At 41.7% G+C, this 19,944-nt stretch overlaps 1 protein-coding gene across 5 annotated transcripts in view; it reads left to right on the top strand.

The window, feature by feature from the left end:
- Nucleotides 1-19,944, top strand: part of PLCB1 (phospholipase C beta 1) — a 1,287,346-nt gene that overhangs the window by 755,045 nt on the left and 512,357 nt on the right. For all 5 annotated transcript variants that reach the window (XR_003941444.1, XM_030196316.1, XM_030196317.1 and 2 more), the window contains one exon: nucleotides 13,476-13,529. Coding sequence is in view for 4 of the 5 variants with exons in the window: in XM_030196316.1 (XP_030052176.1) it covers nucleotides 13,476-13,529 (54 nt within the window). In the remaining variant the exon portion in view is untranslated. The remainder of the gene's footprint in view (nucleotides 1-13,475; nucleotides 13,530-19,944) is intronic.

The raw sequence follows: 19,944 nt of genomic DNA on the forward strand, positions 1-19,944 counted from the left end.
TTATGTTGTCACAGAAGAAATATCATTAAGAGAGCATTCTATTGGAAAGAGGGTGCCCTATTCATGAAAAGCATTCACTCCTTCCAGATAGAGTGCACAGACATGCATCATTCATGCATATGTGATGGTCAGTGTATGCGTACACTATTCACGCTATTTAAGATAAATGATCTGGAAATCAGAACGACGAGTGTGGTGATTAAATTTGCAGATGAGACAAAACTATTGAAAGTTGTCAAAACACATGCAGATTGTGAAAAATTTCTGGAAGACCTTAGGAAACTGGAAGACTAGGCATCCAAATGGCAGATGAAATTTTAAAAAGGACAAATGCAAAGTGATGCACATTGAGAAAAATTATCCAAATCATAGTCACCTAATGCTAGAGTCCACCTTAGAAGTCAGCACACAAAAAAAGGATCTAGGTGTCATTGTAGACAATATGCTGAAATCTTCTACCCAGTGTGCAGTGGTGGCCAAAAAAGCAAACAGGGTACTAGGAATTATTAGGAAAGGGATGCAAAAAGGGATGCAAAATAAGACCAAGAATATTATAATGCCTCTGTATTGCTCCATGGTGTGACCTCACCTTGAGTATTGCGCTCAATTCTGGTTGCAGTATCTCAAAAAAAGATATAGCGGAATTAGAAAAGGTTCCAAGAAGCGTGGCCAAAATGATAAAGGGGATGGAACTCCTCCCGCATGAGGAAAGGCTAACGAGGCTAGGGCTATTCAGATTGGAAAAGAGATATCTGAGGAGGGATATGATTGAGGTCTACAAAATCCTGAATGGTGTAGAATAGGTAAAAGTAAATGGTTGTTAGTGTTTCTGGGTTTAAAAAAGGTTTAGACAGTTCCTGAAGGAAAAGTCCATAGTCTGTTATTGGGATGGACATAGGGGAAGCCACTGCTTGCCCTGGGATTAGAAACATGGAATGTTGCTACTAATTGGATTTCTGCCAGGTACTTGTGACCTGAATTGGCCACTGTTGGAAGCAGGATACTGGGCTAGATGGACCATTGGTCTGACCCAGTTTGAGTATTCTTATTTTCTTAGTGTATGTCTACTTACACTCTATGTATGAACTGTTCTTTTTATTGCTTTTCAAAGATACACCAAAACAAGTTTGAATTAGGATAAAGAGCCATTTATAGTAATATCATGTCAGAACAAAGTACATCCTGGAAAATGATATTGTTTCTTGTTTTTTCCTCTTCCTCGGATTGTGTGATTCTTGCTCTCTCTTATTGGTGGACTATATAGAGCTAATTTTGTTAGGGGATTTTCTTTTTCTTTTAACAACACAACTGATTGGTATATCATGGACCATTATGCAACCTTATAGATGATTGTGTTTTGCCCTATTAATTGCCAGTGATGCAAAAAATTACATTCCACAAAACTTGCATTCTTCTGATGGCCTGGAAGCTGTCATGAATATGTGGAATCAGCAAATTATTATCCAACATTTTGAATATGTGTGAACCTGTCATCATTGCTGACATATGTTTCTCAGCTATTTCAATTATGTTTTACAAGGATCAAAGAAGTAATCAGACAAGAGTAAAGTCTGAGTAGTTCCTTGAGATACAGAATCTATTCTGTTTTTCTATCAGAGCACATAGAAGATCTAGGGCTTGACCATTATTATGGATGGGTTGCACAACCATTTCTTATGCTGGTAAGATGTTTAGACTCAAGACAGCATCTCAAGAATTGTAGGGACTAGGGGCAGAGGATGGGCTTAGGGACAAAGAAAGTAGAGGGGACAGGATAAGCATTACAGCTTTATGGATCATGACCTGTAATGTTCACACCATACTTCAAAAGAAGGTAGAGGAACCAAAAGGAAACTGAACACAAAAAATCCCAAGAGGTAATTGCAACAGACCAGAAAGTGGGAGAAGGAAGCAGGCAGAACAGGCAATGGGCAATCCAAATTTATTGCTGCAGTACATAAGACATGAACTTTATCTCATCTCAACATCACTCTGTATTTGTAAACACCGGAGACTACAAACGCACCTCCAGTAGGATGTAAGCCACATTGAGCCTGCAAATAGGTGGGAAAATGTGGGATACAAATGCAACAAATAAATAAAAGACTTGACTTCACTTTTCAAAATGATAGAAAGTTGGTTAAATAATGTTCAATGAGCGTGCTCTGTAGTGTGTAGAGGAGAGCCGCACACACTACAGAGCACGCTCATCGAGCATTATTTAACCAACTTTCTATTATTATGAAAATTGCAGTATTCATTCATGCACAGCTTTTTAAAGACCTTTAAACACTGTCCAACTCAGCTGCATAGTTCCTTCTTTTACAGTACGTTTTATTACCAGACTCCTGAGGCAGGCACATTCATGCTGAAATGCGGTGCCGTGTTGAGTCTTTTGTATTGAATCTTATGTATTCAATAAATAAATAAATTTAGTTGGTTCATCCCATTTCCTGTTCAGCCTGCTTCCTTCTCCCACTTCCTGGTCTGTTTCAAAATAAGGTAGCCCTTCATTTCACCTCGAAAGGATACAAGTTACCATTGGAGATTTGCACCTGCTTTTTCTGCAAGTAGATCTTCTATGAGAGATAAGAAGTATACATAAAAACACAATGTATGTAAACCGCTTTGGATGTAGTTGCAAAAAGCTCAGGAAGGCGGTATATCAAGTCCCATTTCCCTTTCCCTCCCTTCCCTTCATTCATATTACTTAGAGAGTTTTCCCCTATTTTATTTAATATTCTTCCTCCCCCATTTCCTCCCTTCCCTAAACACACATGCACTTAGGCCATTATAGTGACAGTCCCAGGATAGAGGATATTTAGCCTGGCTCACTTGAAAATCTGACAACCATAAGCCTCTAATGGGCCAGCTAGGCCGCTGGGACTATAAATGCTGCCTTTGCAACATCCCCACCCCTAGACAACTGGATATCTCAACACAGGAATCAAACTGGGAGTCTTCCATATAGACATACATAGCATTTGTAGCAGAAGGACGAGGCAGGATGTGGCCACAATCCAGACTAAATCCAAAAAGCCATATGGCCTATCCAGCAGCCTTGCTGACAGCCAGTAATGGTATTAAAATATCCAAGTTTATAAAAAGAGCAACAAAGAAAACAGAGCAACATTTTAAGAATCTCTGGTGTTTACACCAAAGGTGGGACCATAATTCTAATCAAGTTGTTTTGAATTTGCCCCTGAGACTGGCAAACTGTGCTGAAACATGTTGGGCATTTGATGAATTACTCTAGATGCTTAAATCCATATCTGTGTTCAAAGCTGCTCTTTTAATAATTGTGAAAATTATAATACCATTACTGACTGTCAGCAAGACTGCTCTTTGCTTTTTTATATGCACAGCATTCACAATCTGAGCCACCAGGCCACCCCTACATGTGCTACTGTCTGATCTCTCCCAAAACAAACACAAAACAGCTAAAAGACGATGCATTTACTTTTAGATGTACTGAGGAAGGGTAATTTTCAGACAGTATATTTGTGCATACGAATTGTTATTTAACCATATAAATGACTTTGAAAATTGGAGTGCAGGAGTAGCCTAGTGGTTTGATCCTAGGAAACTGGGTTCAACTCCCACTGCAGGTCCCTGTGACTCTGGGCAATTCACTTAACCCTCCATTGCCCCAGGTATTTTATTATTTTATTTTATTGCACTTTTATCCCACATTTTCCCACCTATTTGCAGGCTCAATGTGGCTTACAAATACCTGTTATGGCATAGCCATTCCAGGGTAGCAGATACAATTGGTGTTACAAAGAGATCAAGGATGACAAAAAGATCTAAACAGACAGTATTAGAGATAATTTTCTGACTAAGGGTGGATCAGTGAGGTGTTATAGTTAGGATATGGATTCTCGTGGTAAGCCTTATTGAAGAGGTAGGTTTTCAGAGATTTGCGGAAGTTAGTTATTTCATTAGTGGTTTTCAAGATAGTTGGTACAAATAAGTACCTGTATATAATATGTAAACTGCTTTGAATGTAGTTGCACAAACCACAGAAAGGCAGTATATCAAGTCTCATTTCCCTTTTCCTTCCTCTTGATACAAGATCCCACAGTACCTTAACTACCAGAATTGAGCACAGAAACCAGTTAAACAAATGAAAAGTTTGAAAAAGGACTTGCCCTCTTCATTTGCTCCAAAGGCTAGTGGAATGGATTTGCAAGCTAGAGAAACACCGTATTTGTACGAACAGATGGATGATAAAATCTTATATAATAATTTGCACCTCCAGCATTCTATGTCTGGATGCCTGGGTTCGTAACACAATTCCCATTGGTCCGCCCTCGCGTTGGACTGTGATTACATCAGAGGGCGGATCAATGAGAGGGAAGGGAAACCAGCACCAGCCAGCCACAGAACGTTGGAGGTGAGGATTCAATCGCGGGAGAATCGCCCCCTCCCTCCCCCCTGTCCTCCGAGTTCCAGGCCCCCCTCCCCTCCGAGTTCCATGCCCCCTCTCCTCTGTGTTCCAGACCCCCGTGCCTCCCCCCCTCTCTCTCCCCTCCGAGTGGCAGCCCGACCTGCGTTGCCCGCCCGTTTCTCCCAGTCCTCCGCCTGCCCCTCGCCTTCCTGCGTGCTGGACTGAATTTAAAAGTTCTTACCTCAGGGTCCGCCGGCAGCAGTAAAAGGTGAGCAGGCATGGTGCTTCAGGAAATGAGAGTGGGACCAGAGGCAGAGCTGAGACAGAAGGGAAGGCAAGCTGAAGCGCCATGCCTGCTCGCCTTTTACTACTGCCGGCGGACCCCAAGGTAAGAACGTTTATATTCAGGCCAGCATGCAGGAAGGCGAGAGACAGGCGGAGGACCGGGAGAAGAGGGCGGGCAACGCAGGTCGAGCTGCCACTTGGAGGGGGGAGAGAGAGAGAGGGAGGGAGGTGCGGGGGTCTGGAACTCGGAGAAGAGAGGGGGGCATGGAACTCGGAGGGGAGGGGGAGGGAGGGGGCCAAGCTGGAACTCTGAGGATAACCTTGCTAGTGCCCGTTTCATTTGTGTCAGAAACGGGCATGTTTTACTAGTGTTAATATAAATTAGGGATGCTAGCAAATTTGACAACACTGTAGTAATAGGTGATTTCAATTATCAAAATGCAGTAGGAACAGAGATGTATAAAACCAAGAAAATCACTAAGGGCCAAATTCTATAAATGACACCTTAAAAATTGGCACCAAAAACAATTCACACGGTTAGCGTGATTCTATAAACCACGTCTAAAGTTAGGTGTATTTATAGGATATTCGCATGTGCTGTTCTTGCAACCAAAATTTAAGAACACCAATTTAGGCCACCTAAAACCAGGCCTAAATACCTGCATCTAAGTTAGGCACTGATCAGGTGTATTCCATAATAGTGTGCTTAGTTTTTTTAAATGTCCACAACCCACCCAATCCAGACACATGGCTATGCCCCCTTTTTGACTGCGTGCATGAGAATTTACGCACACTGCATTATAGAATATGCCTAGAAAGTTGTATGTGTAAATTCTAATTAAAGCCAAATAGTGCCACTAATTGGTTGTTGAGTACCAATTATCAGCGCTGATTGCTTGTTAATCAATTAAGTTGTGCATGCAATTTGGCCATGCGGCCAAATTAGCACGCACAACTTCAGGCGCAATATATAGTATTTGAGGGTAAGTGAATACTGTTCAGGTCTCTATATGCCAAATGTTTCTTCTTTTTTTAACATGGAAATAAAGGACCTTTCAGAGCATTTTTGCAAACAAAAGAGGCTGCAGTTTCCCTTCAAGCAACCATCATGTGAAACAGGACTCCGGTTAGGAGTCATTGAAGTAGCACTTGTGGAGATGTGAACATTATATTTGCATATTATTTTGGGAACTGTGAATTGCTATAAGTACATTAGTGAGAACATAGAAGGAGTTTTTATACTGACACCTCTTCAAATGAAGTTTTTTTTGGGTTTTTTTTTTTTTTTTTTGTTCCTTTGGAAGTACAAGTGCTGGTTGGTTACAAATATCTTTGAAATTCTATGTTTGGATATTTTTGGAGTGGAGTCTTTTTCTTTGACTGATGATTGATGCACCCCAGCCCAGTGCATATATTATACTTAGTGGGATGTGGGAATTATTAAACCAAGATCTTTTTTCTCCACTTCAATTTGTTGGCATTTAGAGACCTGAACAGGATTCACTTAGAGCTGCATTTTGTTGGATTTTCAATTACCTGAATATTGTCTGGATAAATGTCATGTCAGGAAATGCTAGGGAGGTAAAGATCCTAGATAAAATAAATGACTGTTTTATTGAGCAGGAACTGACAATAGAGGGAGATATTTTAGATCTAATCCTTGCGGAGTGTAGGACTTGGTGCAAGAGTGTTGAGGCTGCTTGGTAATAGCGATCATAACATGATCAAATTTGAGGTAATAACTGGAGTGAAGACACTGAGGAAATCTACTGCAACAGCTTATGATAAAATGAGGGAAATGATTTTTAAAAAAAGCTAAAAGGAGCAACTACAAAAGTTAAGAGTAAATCTTATCCCAGTTGTGTATGCCATGATAACATCAAGATTGGATTACTGTAATGCACTCTACACTAACATTTAAAAAGGAGAGAGAGCAGCTTTTAAATTAGAATGGGTGAAGATTAAAGCCGACAGTCATTCAGGAGCACATGTTATGGAGGTATCCTTGAAAGATGCTATTATAACAGGACATTTAGGCAATCACAATAGAGATGTTTCAACATAGGTGAAAGAAAGCCAGGAGTGTTTAAGGATAGAACAGATCAAAGGTTGCAAATTATCCTTGTCAACCTCTAAGCAGCTTGTAGATGCAAGGAAAAAACACACTTTGAAATGTCTGTATACAAATGCTAGAAGCCTACAAAATAAGATAGGAGAGTCAGATTATATAGCACTAAATTAAAAGGTAGATATAATAGGCATCTGAAAGACCTGGTGGAAAGAGGACAATAAATGGGACATTATGTTACCATGGTATAAATTATAGGGTGAATCAAATTGGAAGGGGATTCTGTCAAGTACTTGTGACCTGAATTTTCCACTATTGGAAGCAGGATGCCAGGCTAGATCAGTGGTTCCCAGTAGAGACAGTGCATGAAAATCTCTCTCATGAATATTCATTGTGGATATCCTGAAAACTTGACTGACTGAGGTGCCTCTAGGACCAGGCTTGGGAACCACTGGGCTAGATGAACTATTGGTCTGATCCAGTATGACCATTCTTACGTTCTTATGAAGGGCAACCAAAATGGTTAAGGGGATGAAATGACTCTCATATGTAGAAAGGTTAAAGATATTAGGGCTTTTCAGCTTGGAGAAGAGATGGCTGAAGAAATATATGATAGAGGTCTATAAAATCCTTAATGGAGTGGAATGGGTAAATGTGAATTGATTGCTTACTGTTTCAAAAATGGCAAAGACTAGGGAACACTCAATGAAGTTACGTGGAGGGGTATAATCGAACGTCGCCAGCGAAATAGATCGCCAATGATGTATTTTGGCGGTGGCGCAACAGCTGACTGGAACCGTATTATTGAAAAAGATGGCCGGCCATCTTTTTTTCGATAACACGGTTTAGCCCGGCCAAATGCCAGAGTTCGCCGGGTTTGAGATCGACGGTTTTGTTTTTCAGCGATAATGGGAAAAAAATGCCGGCCATCTCAAACCCAGCGAAATCCAAGGCATTTGGTCATGGGAGGAGCCAGCATTTGTAGTGCACTGGTCCCCCTCACATGCCAGGACACCAACCAGGCACCCTGGGGGGCATTTCTAAAAATATTTTAAAAATACCAAAAAAGCTCCCAGGTGCATAGCTCCCTTACCTTGGGTGCTGAGCCCCCCCAAATCCCCCCCCCGAAACCCACTCCCCACAACTCTACACCATTACCATAGCCCTTATGGGTGAAAGGGGGCACCTACATTTGGGTAGAGTGGGTTTTGGGGAGGTTTGGAGGGCTTAACAATTACCACCACAAGTGTAACAGGTAGGGGAGGTGGACCTTGGTCTGCCTGCCTGAAGTGCACTGCACCCATTAAAAACTGCTCCAGGGACCTGCATATTGCTGTCATGGAGCTGGGTATGACATTTGAGACTGGCATACAGGCTGGTAAAAAAAGGTTTTGATTTGTATTTTTTTTAGTGTGGGAGGGGGTTGGTGACCACTTGGGGAGTATGGGGAGGTCATCCCCCATTCCCTCCGGTGGTTATCTGGTCAGTTGAGGCACCTTTTTGAGGCTTGTTCGTGAAAATAAAAAGACCAAGTAAACCCGGTGAAATACCGCTTAACGCCGCTTTTTTTTTCCATTATCCGCGAAAGCCGGCCATCTGGTAGCCACGCCCATGCCTGCCCATGCCCCGCCTTCGCTATGCCACCAACATGCCCCCTTGAACTTTCGCCGGCGAGGCGACGGGAAAGCGGCGATGCTGTCAAAAAAGCCGCTTTCGATTATACCAATTTTGCCGCTTTTGAGAGATCGCCGGCCATCTCCCGATTTATGTTGGGAAATGGCCGGCGATCACTTTCAAAAATAAGCCTGATAGTTGCACATTTAAAACAAATAGGAGAACATATTTTTTTCACTCAACATATAGTTAAGTTCTGGAACTCATTACTGGAGCAAGTGGTAACAGCAATTAATGTACCTGGGTTAAAAAACAAGTCTGGACTAATTTCTGGAGGAGAAGTCCATAAACAGTTCAAAGTTAGAACTGGAGAAAGTCACTGCTTATCTCTGAGGTTAAGTAGCATGGAATTTTGCTACTTTTTGGGGACGCTGCCAGGCACTTCTGACTTAGACTGGTCAGTGTTGGAAACATGATGCGAGAGTAGATGGACCCTTGGTATGACCTGATAAGACAACTCTTATGTTCTTATAAGTTCAAAAGCAGCAGGAAAAATGCACGCCTTATTGGCAGAAAATTGAGGAAATTTTGCAGTATGAAAACTCCATTCCCAACTTTTACAAAGTATTTCCTGGCTCTTATGGAGAGAAACATGCACAGCAATCTAAACTGAGAAAAAAAATAGGAATAACAGATAAACACATTTTCTGGTAGAGGAAGAAGGTTAATATTTTACATTTTAAATTCAAAGTACAACAGCACCAGGAAACAACCCACACCTTATGTGCAAGGAAGCAAAGGACTTTGTAATGTTAAGAAAGTAATGAGAGCTTTCGGTTTTCTCTTTGAATCTTTTGTGGAAGGTTAGTGTTGAACATACTACATTAGTTCAAATTATTGGCTGGCAAAAGTCCCCTGCCACAGGCTGCTAGGCATGCTGGCACCTTCTGCACTTCTAATGAGCAGTTGGCCTTATTCATGTTGTGCTTTCAATGCTTTTGGGACATTTTCTTTCTATAATTTCCAGTTATTCATTGAGTTGTGTCAGCACAGTTTGTTTCATATTTCGTTTTCTATACTCACATATTCTCCTGTTAACACATTTAGCAGAATGAAGACATGTTATACATTTTTATCTAGACTATCACAGCTTTTTTCTGATCTCTGCTGTATTAAAACAACACTAATCACTGCTCCTTTAATATTATTCACCATTTCTAAAGAGCTATTTCTTGGCATTATTCTACCATTTTTTGTAATTTATATTTTATGTTACATTTACATATATTATGTTTCAGCAATATCACAACTTAATATTATCCAAAAAGAAAATGATTATAGGAAAAAAAGGTTTAACTTTGTCCACATAGTTTAGATCCAAGAACTAGGAAATCAAACACTAAATACAATAAATCATCAATAGAGCAGTGGACAGATGAACACACACAGCCGATATACAGCTAATCAGTTATTGGGTGTGACCAGGGTATCCCTAGTACCTTCTTTAGAATGAACAAATTCTCAGTTTTTTAGGGTCAAAGAAAACATAATTAATTTGATTCAAAGTCACTAAACATCTGCAGGGAAATTTCAAAAGAAAGGATCCACCAACATTAAGAACTCTAGATTTTAAAGCCAGAAATTCAGTTCTTCTTTTCTGTGTTTCCCTTGCTAAATCAGGAAAGACTTGTATTTTAGACCCTAAATTCTGCCATTTTTTAAAATCAGAAGCCAATCTAACAGGCCCTTAAACTGAGCTGCTTTAGGTGTTAACACATACCTAATGTAGCTTAAAATGGTATACCACAGGACCTTCTCAGGCATCCTGCAATAACTGCTAAATAAGCATGTGCTAAAATATATTTTAAGGGAGTGTTGGGGGGGCAGAGAGTAGGCATTCCTGTACTAATCAGTTAGTGCAGTTACATTACCAAACACTAACTGGTTAGCGTAGGAATACCACGTGAACTCAGTGGCATAGGAAGGGGGGCGGGAGGGGCGGTCCGCCCCGGGTGCACGCGCTCGGGGGGTGCTGACCCCGCTGGTTCCCTGCTCTCTCTGCCCCAGAACAGGTTACTTCCTGTTCCGGGGCAGAGAGAGCAGGGAACCAGCAGGGCCGACACAGCTCCGAGTGACGTGCACTCGGGGCGGATCGGCCCTCCCACAGGTAAGAATGCGGTCCGGGGGGGTTGCGCTCCGGGGGGGGGGTGCGCCACAGGAGGGAGGTCATGCCGTGCTGCACCCGGGGGGGGTGCGCAGCGGCGACCCGCCCCGGGTGCCATTAGCCCTCTCTACGGCACTGAGTGAGCTCTTACTGCTACAAAATGGGTTGTGTTGCGTGATTGCATGGTAAAAATTTTTAATGGCAACATTAACACATATATATATATCAAGGGTTCTCGTACAGGGTCCGACTCAAAAATACTGTGAAAATACAAGGAGGAAAAAACCTCAAGAAGCTCCCAGCTATACTAGGGAACGGGAGTAGAACTGCTTCATCATTGGCACAAAAAACCTCCTTGTCTGATTCAACAGCACTTACACATCATAGCCAAAAGGTCTTCCTTCTCTGTGAAGAAACAGGTAGTGTTCCCTTGCTATTTTTGACTGGCAGACCCTAAAGCAGGCGAACAAAACGCTGGCCACCATAAGTCACGGTCTGAATTTTGGGAAAGGAAGAACCATACAAGCTAAGTACACATTTTGAATTTAGCAACGTTGCAGCAATATAGCAATACTATTGAAAATAAAGAAAAGCTTTTTGGCTATGATGTGTAGGAGCTATTGAAACAGACAAGGAGGTTTTTGGGCCAATGATGAAGCAGTCCTGCTCCCGTTGCCCAGTATAGCCAGGAGCTTCTTGAGGCATTTTCCTCCTTGTATTTTCGCAGTATTTTTGAGTTGGACCCTGTATGAGAACCCTTGATATATATTTGTGTAGATTTGGACTATTTTTTAGGGTTCTCTCCCTTGTTTGTTGGTTTAGTAACATTAGCACATGGCCATTAATACAAAAAGGCCATTTTTAAGGCCACAGTAAAAATGGCCTTAGCATAAGGGACGCACGTAAGGGTGCACTAAGGACACTTAGTAAAAGGAACTAAATTAGCTTTGCCTTCTGAATCATGTTGTAGGAGGAGGCGATGATGCCAGAATAATTTATACACTGGAAGTGCAGAAAACCTCCTTTGATTACTGTCTATAATGGAAACTAGAACCCCTGCACTTCAAGTCAGGAGAGAGAACAACCACTGAAAGATTAATAGGGCAACTTCCCCTAATCCCTCCAGTGTAGCACTGCTCAGTAGGGCCACTTTTCTGAAACTTAGATGTCTTAGATAGGAGGTATGTCCTATCAGAGTTTTCTGGTAGGACATGCCTCCTATCTAGGACATGTACCTTCTGAAATGGTCTGCCCTAGTCCTGTCCAAAACATGACCCCTTGCCACTTGCACATTCTTCCATTTTAGACATGTATATCCCAGATTTGGGTAATTGAGCCTTGTACATTTATGCAATATAAACATCTAAGTGTCAGTTTATGCAAATGCAACCCAAATGGCACTTCTAAAATTAGCACTTACGTTGTAATGATGGCCTACATCTTTCTGTGACAGGAAGAAGGATTCTAGGTGAGAAATTCAGGCAATATATTACTAGGCATTTAAACTAAGCAATGATGGTGGCAAGTCAGTGTGCTTGAGTCTGAGATGTCACTCCCCAGGGAAAGCAACATGACAAGCTCAGTAACTCATATGAAACAAAACACTAGACACAACCAGGCACAAAGCTGTACAGAACATAAGGAAGGCAACTCAAGACAGCTGCAAAGTAATAAGTACAAATGCCCGCAGTCCAGGGTTGCAAGCCTTTATATTGGAGGAAGACATGACATAAACACCTGTATTCTACAAATGGCACCCAAAGTTGTGCATGCATATTTGGGCACATGCACAATTTGCACATATAATTTAAATAACAAGCCAATTAGTGCTGATAATTGGGTGCTAATTATTGGTGTTAATTGGCAACAATTTGGATTTGCACTCTCATCTTGCTGAGCGTTATTCTATAAAGATGTGCGTGCAAATCTTTTATCATGTAACTGAAAAGGAGACTTGCAGGCTTATTTTCGAAAGAGAAGGACGCCCATCTTTCGACACAAATTGGAAGATGGGCGTCCTTCTCACAGGGTTGCCCAAATCAGCATAATCGAAAGCCAATTTTGGGCGTCCTCAACTGCTTTCTGTCGCGAGGATGACCAAAGTTCACGGGGGCGAGTCGGAGGCGTAGCAAAGGCGGGACTGGGGCATGCCTAACACATGGGCATCTCGACCGATAATGGAAAAAAGAAGGGCGTCCCTGATGAACACTTGGACAACTTTACCTGATCCTTTTTTTCTTACAACCAAGCCACAAAAATGTGCCCTAAATGACCAGATGGCCACCAGAGGGAATCGGGGATGACCTCCCCTTACTTCCCCAGTGGTCACTAACCCCCTCCTACCCTCAAAAACATTTTTTTAAATATTTTTCCTATCCTCTATGCCAGCCTCAAATATCATACCCAGCTCCATGACAGCAGTATGCAGGTCCCTGGAGCAGTTTTAGTCTTACTGCTGCTTAGTAAAAGGGCTCCTTAGCTAACTAGCCAATTAACACCAGTAATTGGGTGCTAACAGTCATTGGTGCTAATTGGTAACAATTTGAATTTGCGCGTGAATCTTGCCGAGTGCTATTCTGTAAAGATAAGTGTGCAAATCCTTTAGCATGAAACTCAAAATGCGACATGGCCATGGAAGGGGCATGGGTGGGTTGGTGCATTCACTAAAGATGTGTGCAGTATTACAGAATACTGGGGATCCGCGCCTGTTTCAGTTGATATAACTCCTAATGCCCAAAGGTTGGCGCACTTTCCAGTGCAAAGCAATATTCTATAAAGGATGCCTATCCCGGAGCACCCTTTATGGAATACTGCTCAGTGCTGATTTTTCTCAGCGCCAAATTTTGAGTGAGAACCATTTACTGAATTTAGTCTGAAATGTATAAATGCTTTTGAATACTCGTCCCAAAATATGTCTATGTATATTTATAATTTTATATTTTTTTCCTTAATAGTTACACCAAGCTTAAACTGCAAGTTAGTCCTGAAGGACGTATTCCTGTAAAGAAGTAAGTTTTATTCATTCTTTGCACAGATTATTAATTTGCTTTAAATAATTGAAGAAGAGCCTCATTTACTAAGGTGCATTAATGTGTTAATCCATGTTAATGCACATCAGTGCATGCTAATATGACTTATGTGTTTAGTTAGTAATAAGCCCCATTGGGAATAATGGGGCTAGAGTCATATCGTATATTAAGGGGGGGCATTTTCAATAAAACATCTAAGTCCAACTTCGGAGGTTTTCCTAGAAATGTTAAAAAATCAAGTTGTGAACATAGACATTCTCGAGCCTAAAAAATGTCATATCTTTTTGTTTTAAAAAATCACCTTTTTCCTAGATATTCAGTGTGGTTTTCTTTTGGGACCATTGTGGAAAATAAAACATCCAATAAAAAAAACGCCCAAAAAACAGTCATTGGGATATCTGGGGGCCATCATTCTTAGTAGAATGGTCACAAAGACATCCCAGAGCACTGGGGCAGCCTAGGGGGCACTGCAGTTGGCTTCACATAAAATGTCCCAGGTACACATCTCATAACCCCCTTATATTGTATGGTGAGCTCTCCAGGAGCAGAAAAATACTTACTGTAGCTCACTGTACACCGCTACAATAGCTTTCAAGCTTGCAGGTGTCACCTATATGTAGGTACAGTAGGTATGTTAGTGTTTTTTGGAGGGCTCACACATTCCATCACAAGTGTACCAATTAGACTGGGATGTGGGCCTGGGTCCCCCTCTCTACAGTCCACTGCACTGGCCACTAGGCTACTCCTGGAATCTACTTGCTGCTCTAATAGAACTGACCATCATTTCTGAAGCTGTCATAGAGCCTGATATGTACAGTCACTGTCACATCATAGGTGGCTGGGAGGGGCCAGTGACCACTGGGGGAGTAAGTGGGGCTTATATTTTGATCCTTCCAGTGGTCGTTTAGAGCACCTTTTGATCATTTAGTTGTCTAGCCAAAAATGTCTTAATATTGGCCCTAGATATTTTCATTTTGTTCCATTATTGCAGTAAACGTCTATCTTTTGGTGCTACCCATGTCCCACCAATGTCCCGTTCAAAACATACCCTCATCTCGCCCCCTTGAAATTTGGATGAACTATGGTGCAAAATGTTGAAAATCGGAGTGTTGAAAATCGCAACTTGGACATTTTTTTGAAGAAAAAACATTTTTCTGCCACGTCATGACTTTTTTCTTCTTAAAACGAGCCCCTACATCTTGTTAGCGCACATTAATATGTTTTAATGCATTTTAACACATTAACATGCATAAGTAAATCTAGCCCTACAATTATTACGTAAACAGGCATGATTAAACAATATACTTTACACATATACAAACTATCCCATTTGCTGGTACAGAGTACGCAGTAGCATTTGTTAACAAAGCAAATTAAATTCAAAACAGAACTTTTTTGATAGGCAGAAAAAAATGGGAGAGCATTTGGGCGTCCCTGACCGTATTATCGAGATGAAAGATGGACGTCCATCTTGTTTCCCCGCCCATAGATCGGGATGTTTTGCGAGGATGTCCAAATCGAAACGAGGACGTTCCTTTTGATTATTCCCCTCCAAGTATCTTCCCATGTGGGGCTATGACACTGATGACTGATGTGTGTTAATTACATCCATTCCATCATCCCACCTTCAAACTTTCCACTGAGGGTATCCTCAAGAAAGTGAGTGTTTTGAATTCCATTCTCTTTGTCTATCAAGAAATTCCTTGTATTTCAAGCACGAGGCTCTTCCCCTCATCCACTTTCTTCTTTCTGACACAAGCATGGATAAAGGAGCAGAGAAGAGGAAAAATCCATAGTGTGCTATTGAGATAGACATGGAGGAAGCCACTGCTTTTCCTGGGATTGGTAGCATGGAAGGTTGCTACTATTTGGGTTTCTGCCAAGTACTTGTGACCTGGATTGGCCACTGTTGGAAGCAGGATACTGGGCTAGATGGACCATTGGTCTGACCCAGCATGATTATTCTTATGTTCTTATGAATAGTATAGGTAAAAAACAAAACAAAAAAAAAACAGAATGATGATGGCGGCCACCCAAAGGTCTCGAGGGGCCACCATTAGCCCCACAATCTTACATTGAAGAACACTGAACTTTCCTTCTTGTCAATCAGGGATACCGAACTAATGTCACAGGCACTCTGCAGAAAGTCTAGTGCCACTCATGATACTCTTAGATTTATTCTGTAACTACTTCACAGATGGAGAATATCGACCTCAGGAGGAGCACTTAGTTAGCAACTCTCTCAACGATTTTAAAAGAGGGTCATACTTCAGAATGGCTTGCTCTCTGTGGGAGAAAACAATTATGGAAGAAAGTTTGGAAATCACCTGTTGTGCAATTAAGCACCAATATATCAACTAATTAATTAAATAGCTAAAACACTTCATTGCTGGAAATGCTATAGTGATTTTATTGTGTAAGGAGAGTTAATACTGTTCATTGTGTTGGAGACAAGAAGCAGGCTGTTGGATATCAGAGATGTTTCTGTGTAAGAAGCAATTTTTTAACAGCATCAATAAAATTTCCCTGAAAGGTACCTATTTTATGGTTTATAGTCTATTGAAGATTTACTCTACCACTCCAGTTGCAAAAACAAGCCTTGGCAGTTTACAATTCATAAAAATCAGGAGACAAAAGAAGGCCAATCTGAATAGGACAGAACAAGCATTCAAAGAATACAGGAATTCCAACAAAGCCTAATCTGACTTGCACCAGAATCCCAATGAACCCAAGAGGTTCACCAGTTACTCAAGAGTGACATGAAAATAAATGTCTTGAAATGGGCCCAGAATGGACTCTGTGTAAGTGGGACGGGTAGATTATTCTAAATGTTAGGGGGCCTGGAAGAAAAAAAAATCTCTTTTTTGGGTAGATTTTCATTTAGCCTTGGCGGGACCTGGGAGGATTAACCTGTGATCATTTAGGGAACACAAGCTCCAAAAGGGAGAATAAGGTATTGTGAGGGTGAGGTAAACTGGGTAGGTAAAGGCAGTGACATACCTACCTTAGTTGCCATCTGGGGTGGAGCACCCCTCTCCGAGGAGGAAGGAGGATGTGCTGTGTAGGTGCGTGGCTATCGGCTCTGCATGTCCTGTGCCCTGGAACATGGAGTTGATGTCAGAAGGGACAAGGAACTGTGAGAGCCAACAGCCATGTACCTCAGTGCACCCCCTTGCTACCTGCACCCGAGGTGAACAGGCCCCACCGCCCCATCCTTGGTACGCTAGAGGGTAAAGGCAATGTGGGTAATCTACCCGTCGCATCCTGTTCAAACTTCTTCTACTAACCTATAAATGTACTCTCTCTGCTGCTCCCCAGTATCTCTCCACACTCGTCCTTCCCTATACCCCTTCCCGTGCACTCCACTCCATGGATAAATCCTTCTTATCTGTTCCCTTCTCCACTACTGCCAACTCCAGACTTCGCGCCTTCTGTCTCGCTGCACCCTACGCCTGGAATAAACTTCCTGAGCCCCTACGTCTTGCCCCATCCTTGGCCACCTTTAAATCTAGACTGAAAGCCCACCTCTTTAACATTGCATACGCCTTGTAGCGCTATAGAAATGCTAAATAGTAGTAGTAGTAGTAGTAGGGTACCTATGTACTGTTATAAAACAGCCTCCTACAATAATCTCCAGTAGTGCATAATTAAGCTCTCGCACAATTTACACCTCCTCCACAATTCCATCCCTTGTCTGTCCCCAGGAATTCATATGCATGGTTGGCATAAAAGTATGTGTGCTCTTTTCTGCACACTCACTTGTATGTGCAAAAACACCTGCACATTTATGTAACAGTAATTTTCTGCACTTTACATGTGGAAAATGCTTTACAAAATTACCCACAATTTTATAGTTTTGAAAATATGTTAAACAACAACCAGTTTTTCTTGAAAGGCTTTCTTATCACTGTTTTTGACAGGTGTGTTATTCCTGGGTTCAACAACACTTAAGGGGTATAGTTAGTGTGTATTATGACCACAAGACATGTTGGTTGACCCTTAATGTATGCTGAGGTCAAGATGGCATCTGGGGTAGAGGTGCTGTGACTCAGCTCCCATGTTGGCATCTGGTTAGCCCACTTTTCTGCCCATTTGTGCTGATACAATGGATAAGAAGAGAAAAGGACAGACACGCACCTACCCATGGGGTGCAGACTTCTGTTCTGTTTTAGGTCTGTTCCAAACTACCCTTGAGGAAGTTGGATTCACGGCTGTAGGACCCACTGCAGAGTTTTTAGAGGACCTGGTGCGTAATGGATTGGACCTTAATGCATAGTGGGTATCTTTGAGCCCGGAGGAAAGACTGGTTCCTCCAAGAATGAGGAGCAGCTTGTTGAGTCCCACACAGGGATGAGGGAAGAGCAGTTGATGCTGGCTCAACTGAGCAGAGAATTAGTGTGTGGAAATCTCCCCTCCTTCTAACCTATAAATGGCAGTGTGAACATCAGGGAGTAGAGCTCTGCTGCTGGAACTGTTTCTAACAATGCCGGGCTGAAGTTTGCAGAAACCAGTGGTAGTCAATGGAGATGCCATTTGGGAAGCCACCAAAACTTTGGATCTCTTTCTCTCTCCAGCATTCGATGAAGATATTTTTGGGGAAATCTGGGGACAAAGACTAAAGTAGAATCTCATGGTGGTAAATTAAACCAACTGAAAGAGCAGTTTGGAATTGTTATAGAACAAGTTGGGGAACTTAGATCGGAACTGAATGCAATTAAGGATAGAGAAATTATGAAATGTAAACTTAAGCACTTGGATAATCTTACAAGGAGGAATAATTTAAGACTCATTAATTTCCTGAGGTCTCCATTTATTTCACTTATTACCCAATATTTGTGTGAAATGTTGCAGTTCCCCAGTGAGAACCTTCCCTTATGATATGTGCCCAGCCCAGTATCTATCTTTTAGGACTGGAATTGGGTGCTCTACCTCTTAAACGTTCCTTGGAAGTGATTACTGCTAAGTCCACCTTGCTGGTAACTTTTGCACTGAAGCCAGATAGTAATCTGGTTCTACATAATTACTTCAGGTATATGTATGAACAATTTCTAGGTTCAAATTTCACTATATTTCCTGATCTTTTTCTAGTAACCCAACAGTGTCATAAGGACTTTTGGGGATTATGCCTAAGAGTCCTGGTGATCGGGGTGATTTATCATATGAAATTTTCTGCTATTTGTTATGTTAAATATAGTTTTGATAATTTTGTTTCCTTTGAACCTAAGCAATTTTTAGACGTTTTGGTGGCTGGGAAGGCAGACCAAATGTGAATGTGATGGTTGTACCATCTGGTTAGCACGTATCCAGCTAGCATTATGTAGGATCCTTCTGCCTTTGTAATTTGTTTAATTGTTTTCTCCTTCTCTTTTTCTTTTTGTAAATTGAGCAAGGCGGCTTGGGGTGAACACTCCAAGCTATGTTATTCCAGGCAAAATAATGTTATCAATAAGCTGACATTTTTTTCCTTCAGGAAGCAATGGTCCATTAGGCTGTGACATAATGCTCCCAGACAGCATCTTAAAAGACTTCAGCAGACCCCTAGTTCCCCCTCCACCACTGAATCTTTCCCTTGTGGCCCCCTCTTGATCAGCCCCCTCCCAAAGATTCCCCAACCCCCGGGCTTACCTGTAGGGTACTGAACAAAAAATAGAAACTGTGGTTTCACAGTATAGTCAAAACAAACTCAAACCACTGTGAAGAAGTCAAATCATGAAATCTATAAAGCTGTTATAATTCTGTTCAAAATATGGAAGAAAAAGTCTCAAGACCCTAGCCAAGAACCATAAAAATGTTCTCACAGACTTCAAATAGGGCTCCTCAGAGGCAGAAAAACCTTCCACATAAACTTTCCAAACTCCAGTCTTGATCCGTGCTTATTCTTAATTTCTCTTCTTTTAAAATATTTTTCAATTAACAGGAAGATATTCCAAAATAGTTCATATCCCTAATGATGGAGAAAGTGTTAAAGACAGTTCAAACTCGGTCCCACCAATGGTGGCCACAGTTTTGCTGTAAAAGCTGTTTCAGGGTTTAAGGGATCAAAAACTGTTACATCGACAAATCAACTCATACTCTTCTGCTCCATCAAACTCTACCTGTAGGGTTTCCTGGTGGCCTAATGTAGGTTGGGCAGGAGTGGTCCCCAGTCACTCCTGCCCATGCCGGCTCTGTGTCAAAATGCCAGCTGTGACCTCTTGCGATAGTGTTGTGATACTACAAGAAGAGGTCACACTCCATATACTGTGGAAGGTTGTTTGACAGGGGCTGTTTACAAGAGGGGTAGATCTACAAGAGTGTCATGTGAAAGGAGGGGTTGAAGCTCTTTAGGGGGATCATGAATGGGAAGTTGAAGATCTTCAGAGGAGCTTCTGTATTCGGGGGCAGCTTTGGTGGG

The sequence above is a fragment of the Microcaecilia unicolor genome, chromosome 3, assembly GCF_901765095.1.
Source record: "Microcaecilia unicolor chromosome 3, aMicUni1.1, whole genome shotgun sequence".
Classification (NCBI taxonomy): Eukaryota; Metazoa; Chordata; class Amphibia; order Gymnophiona; family Siphonopidae; genus Microcaecilia; species Microcaecilia unicolor.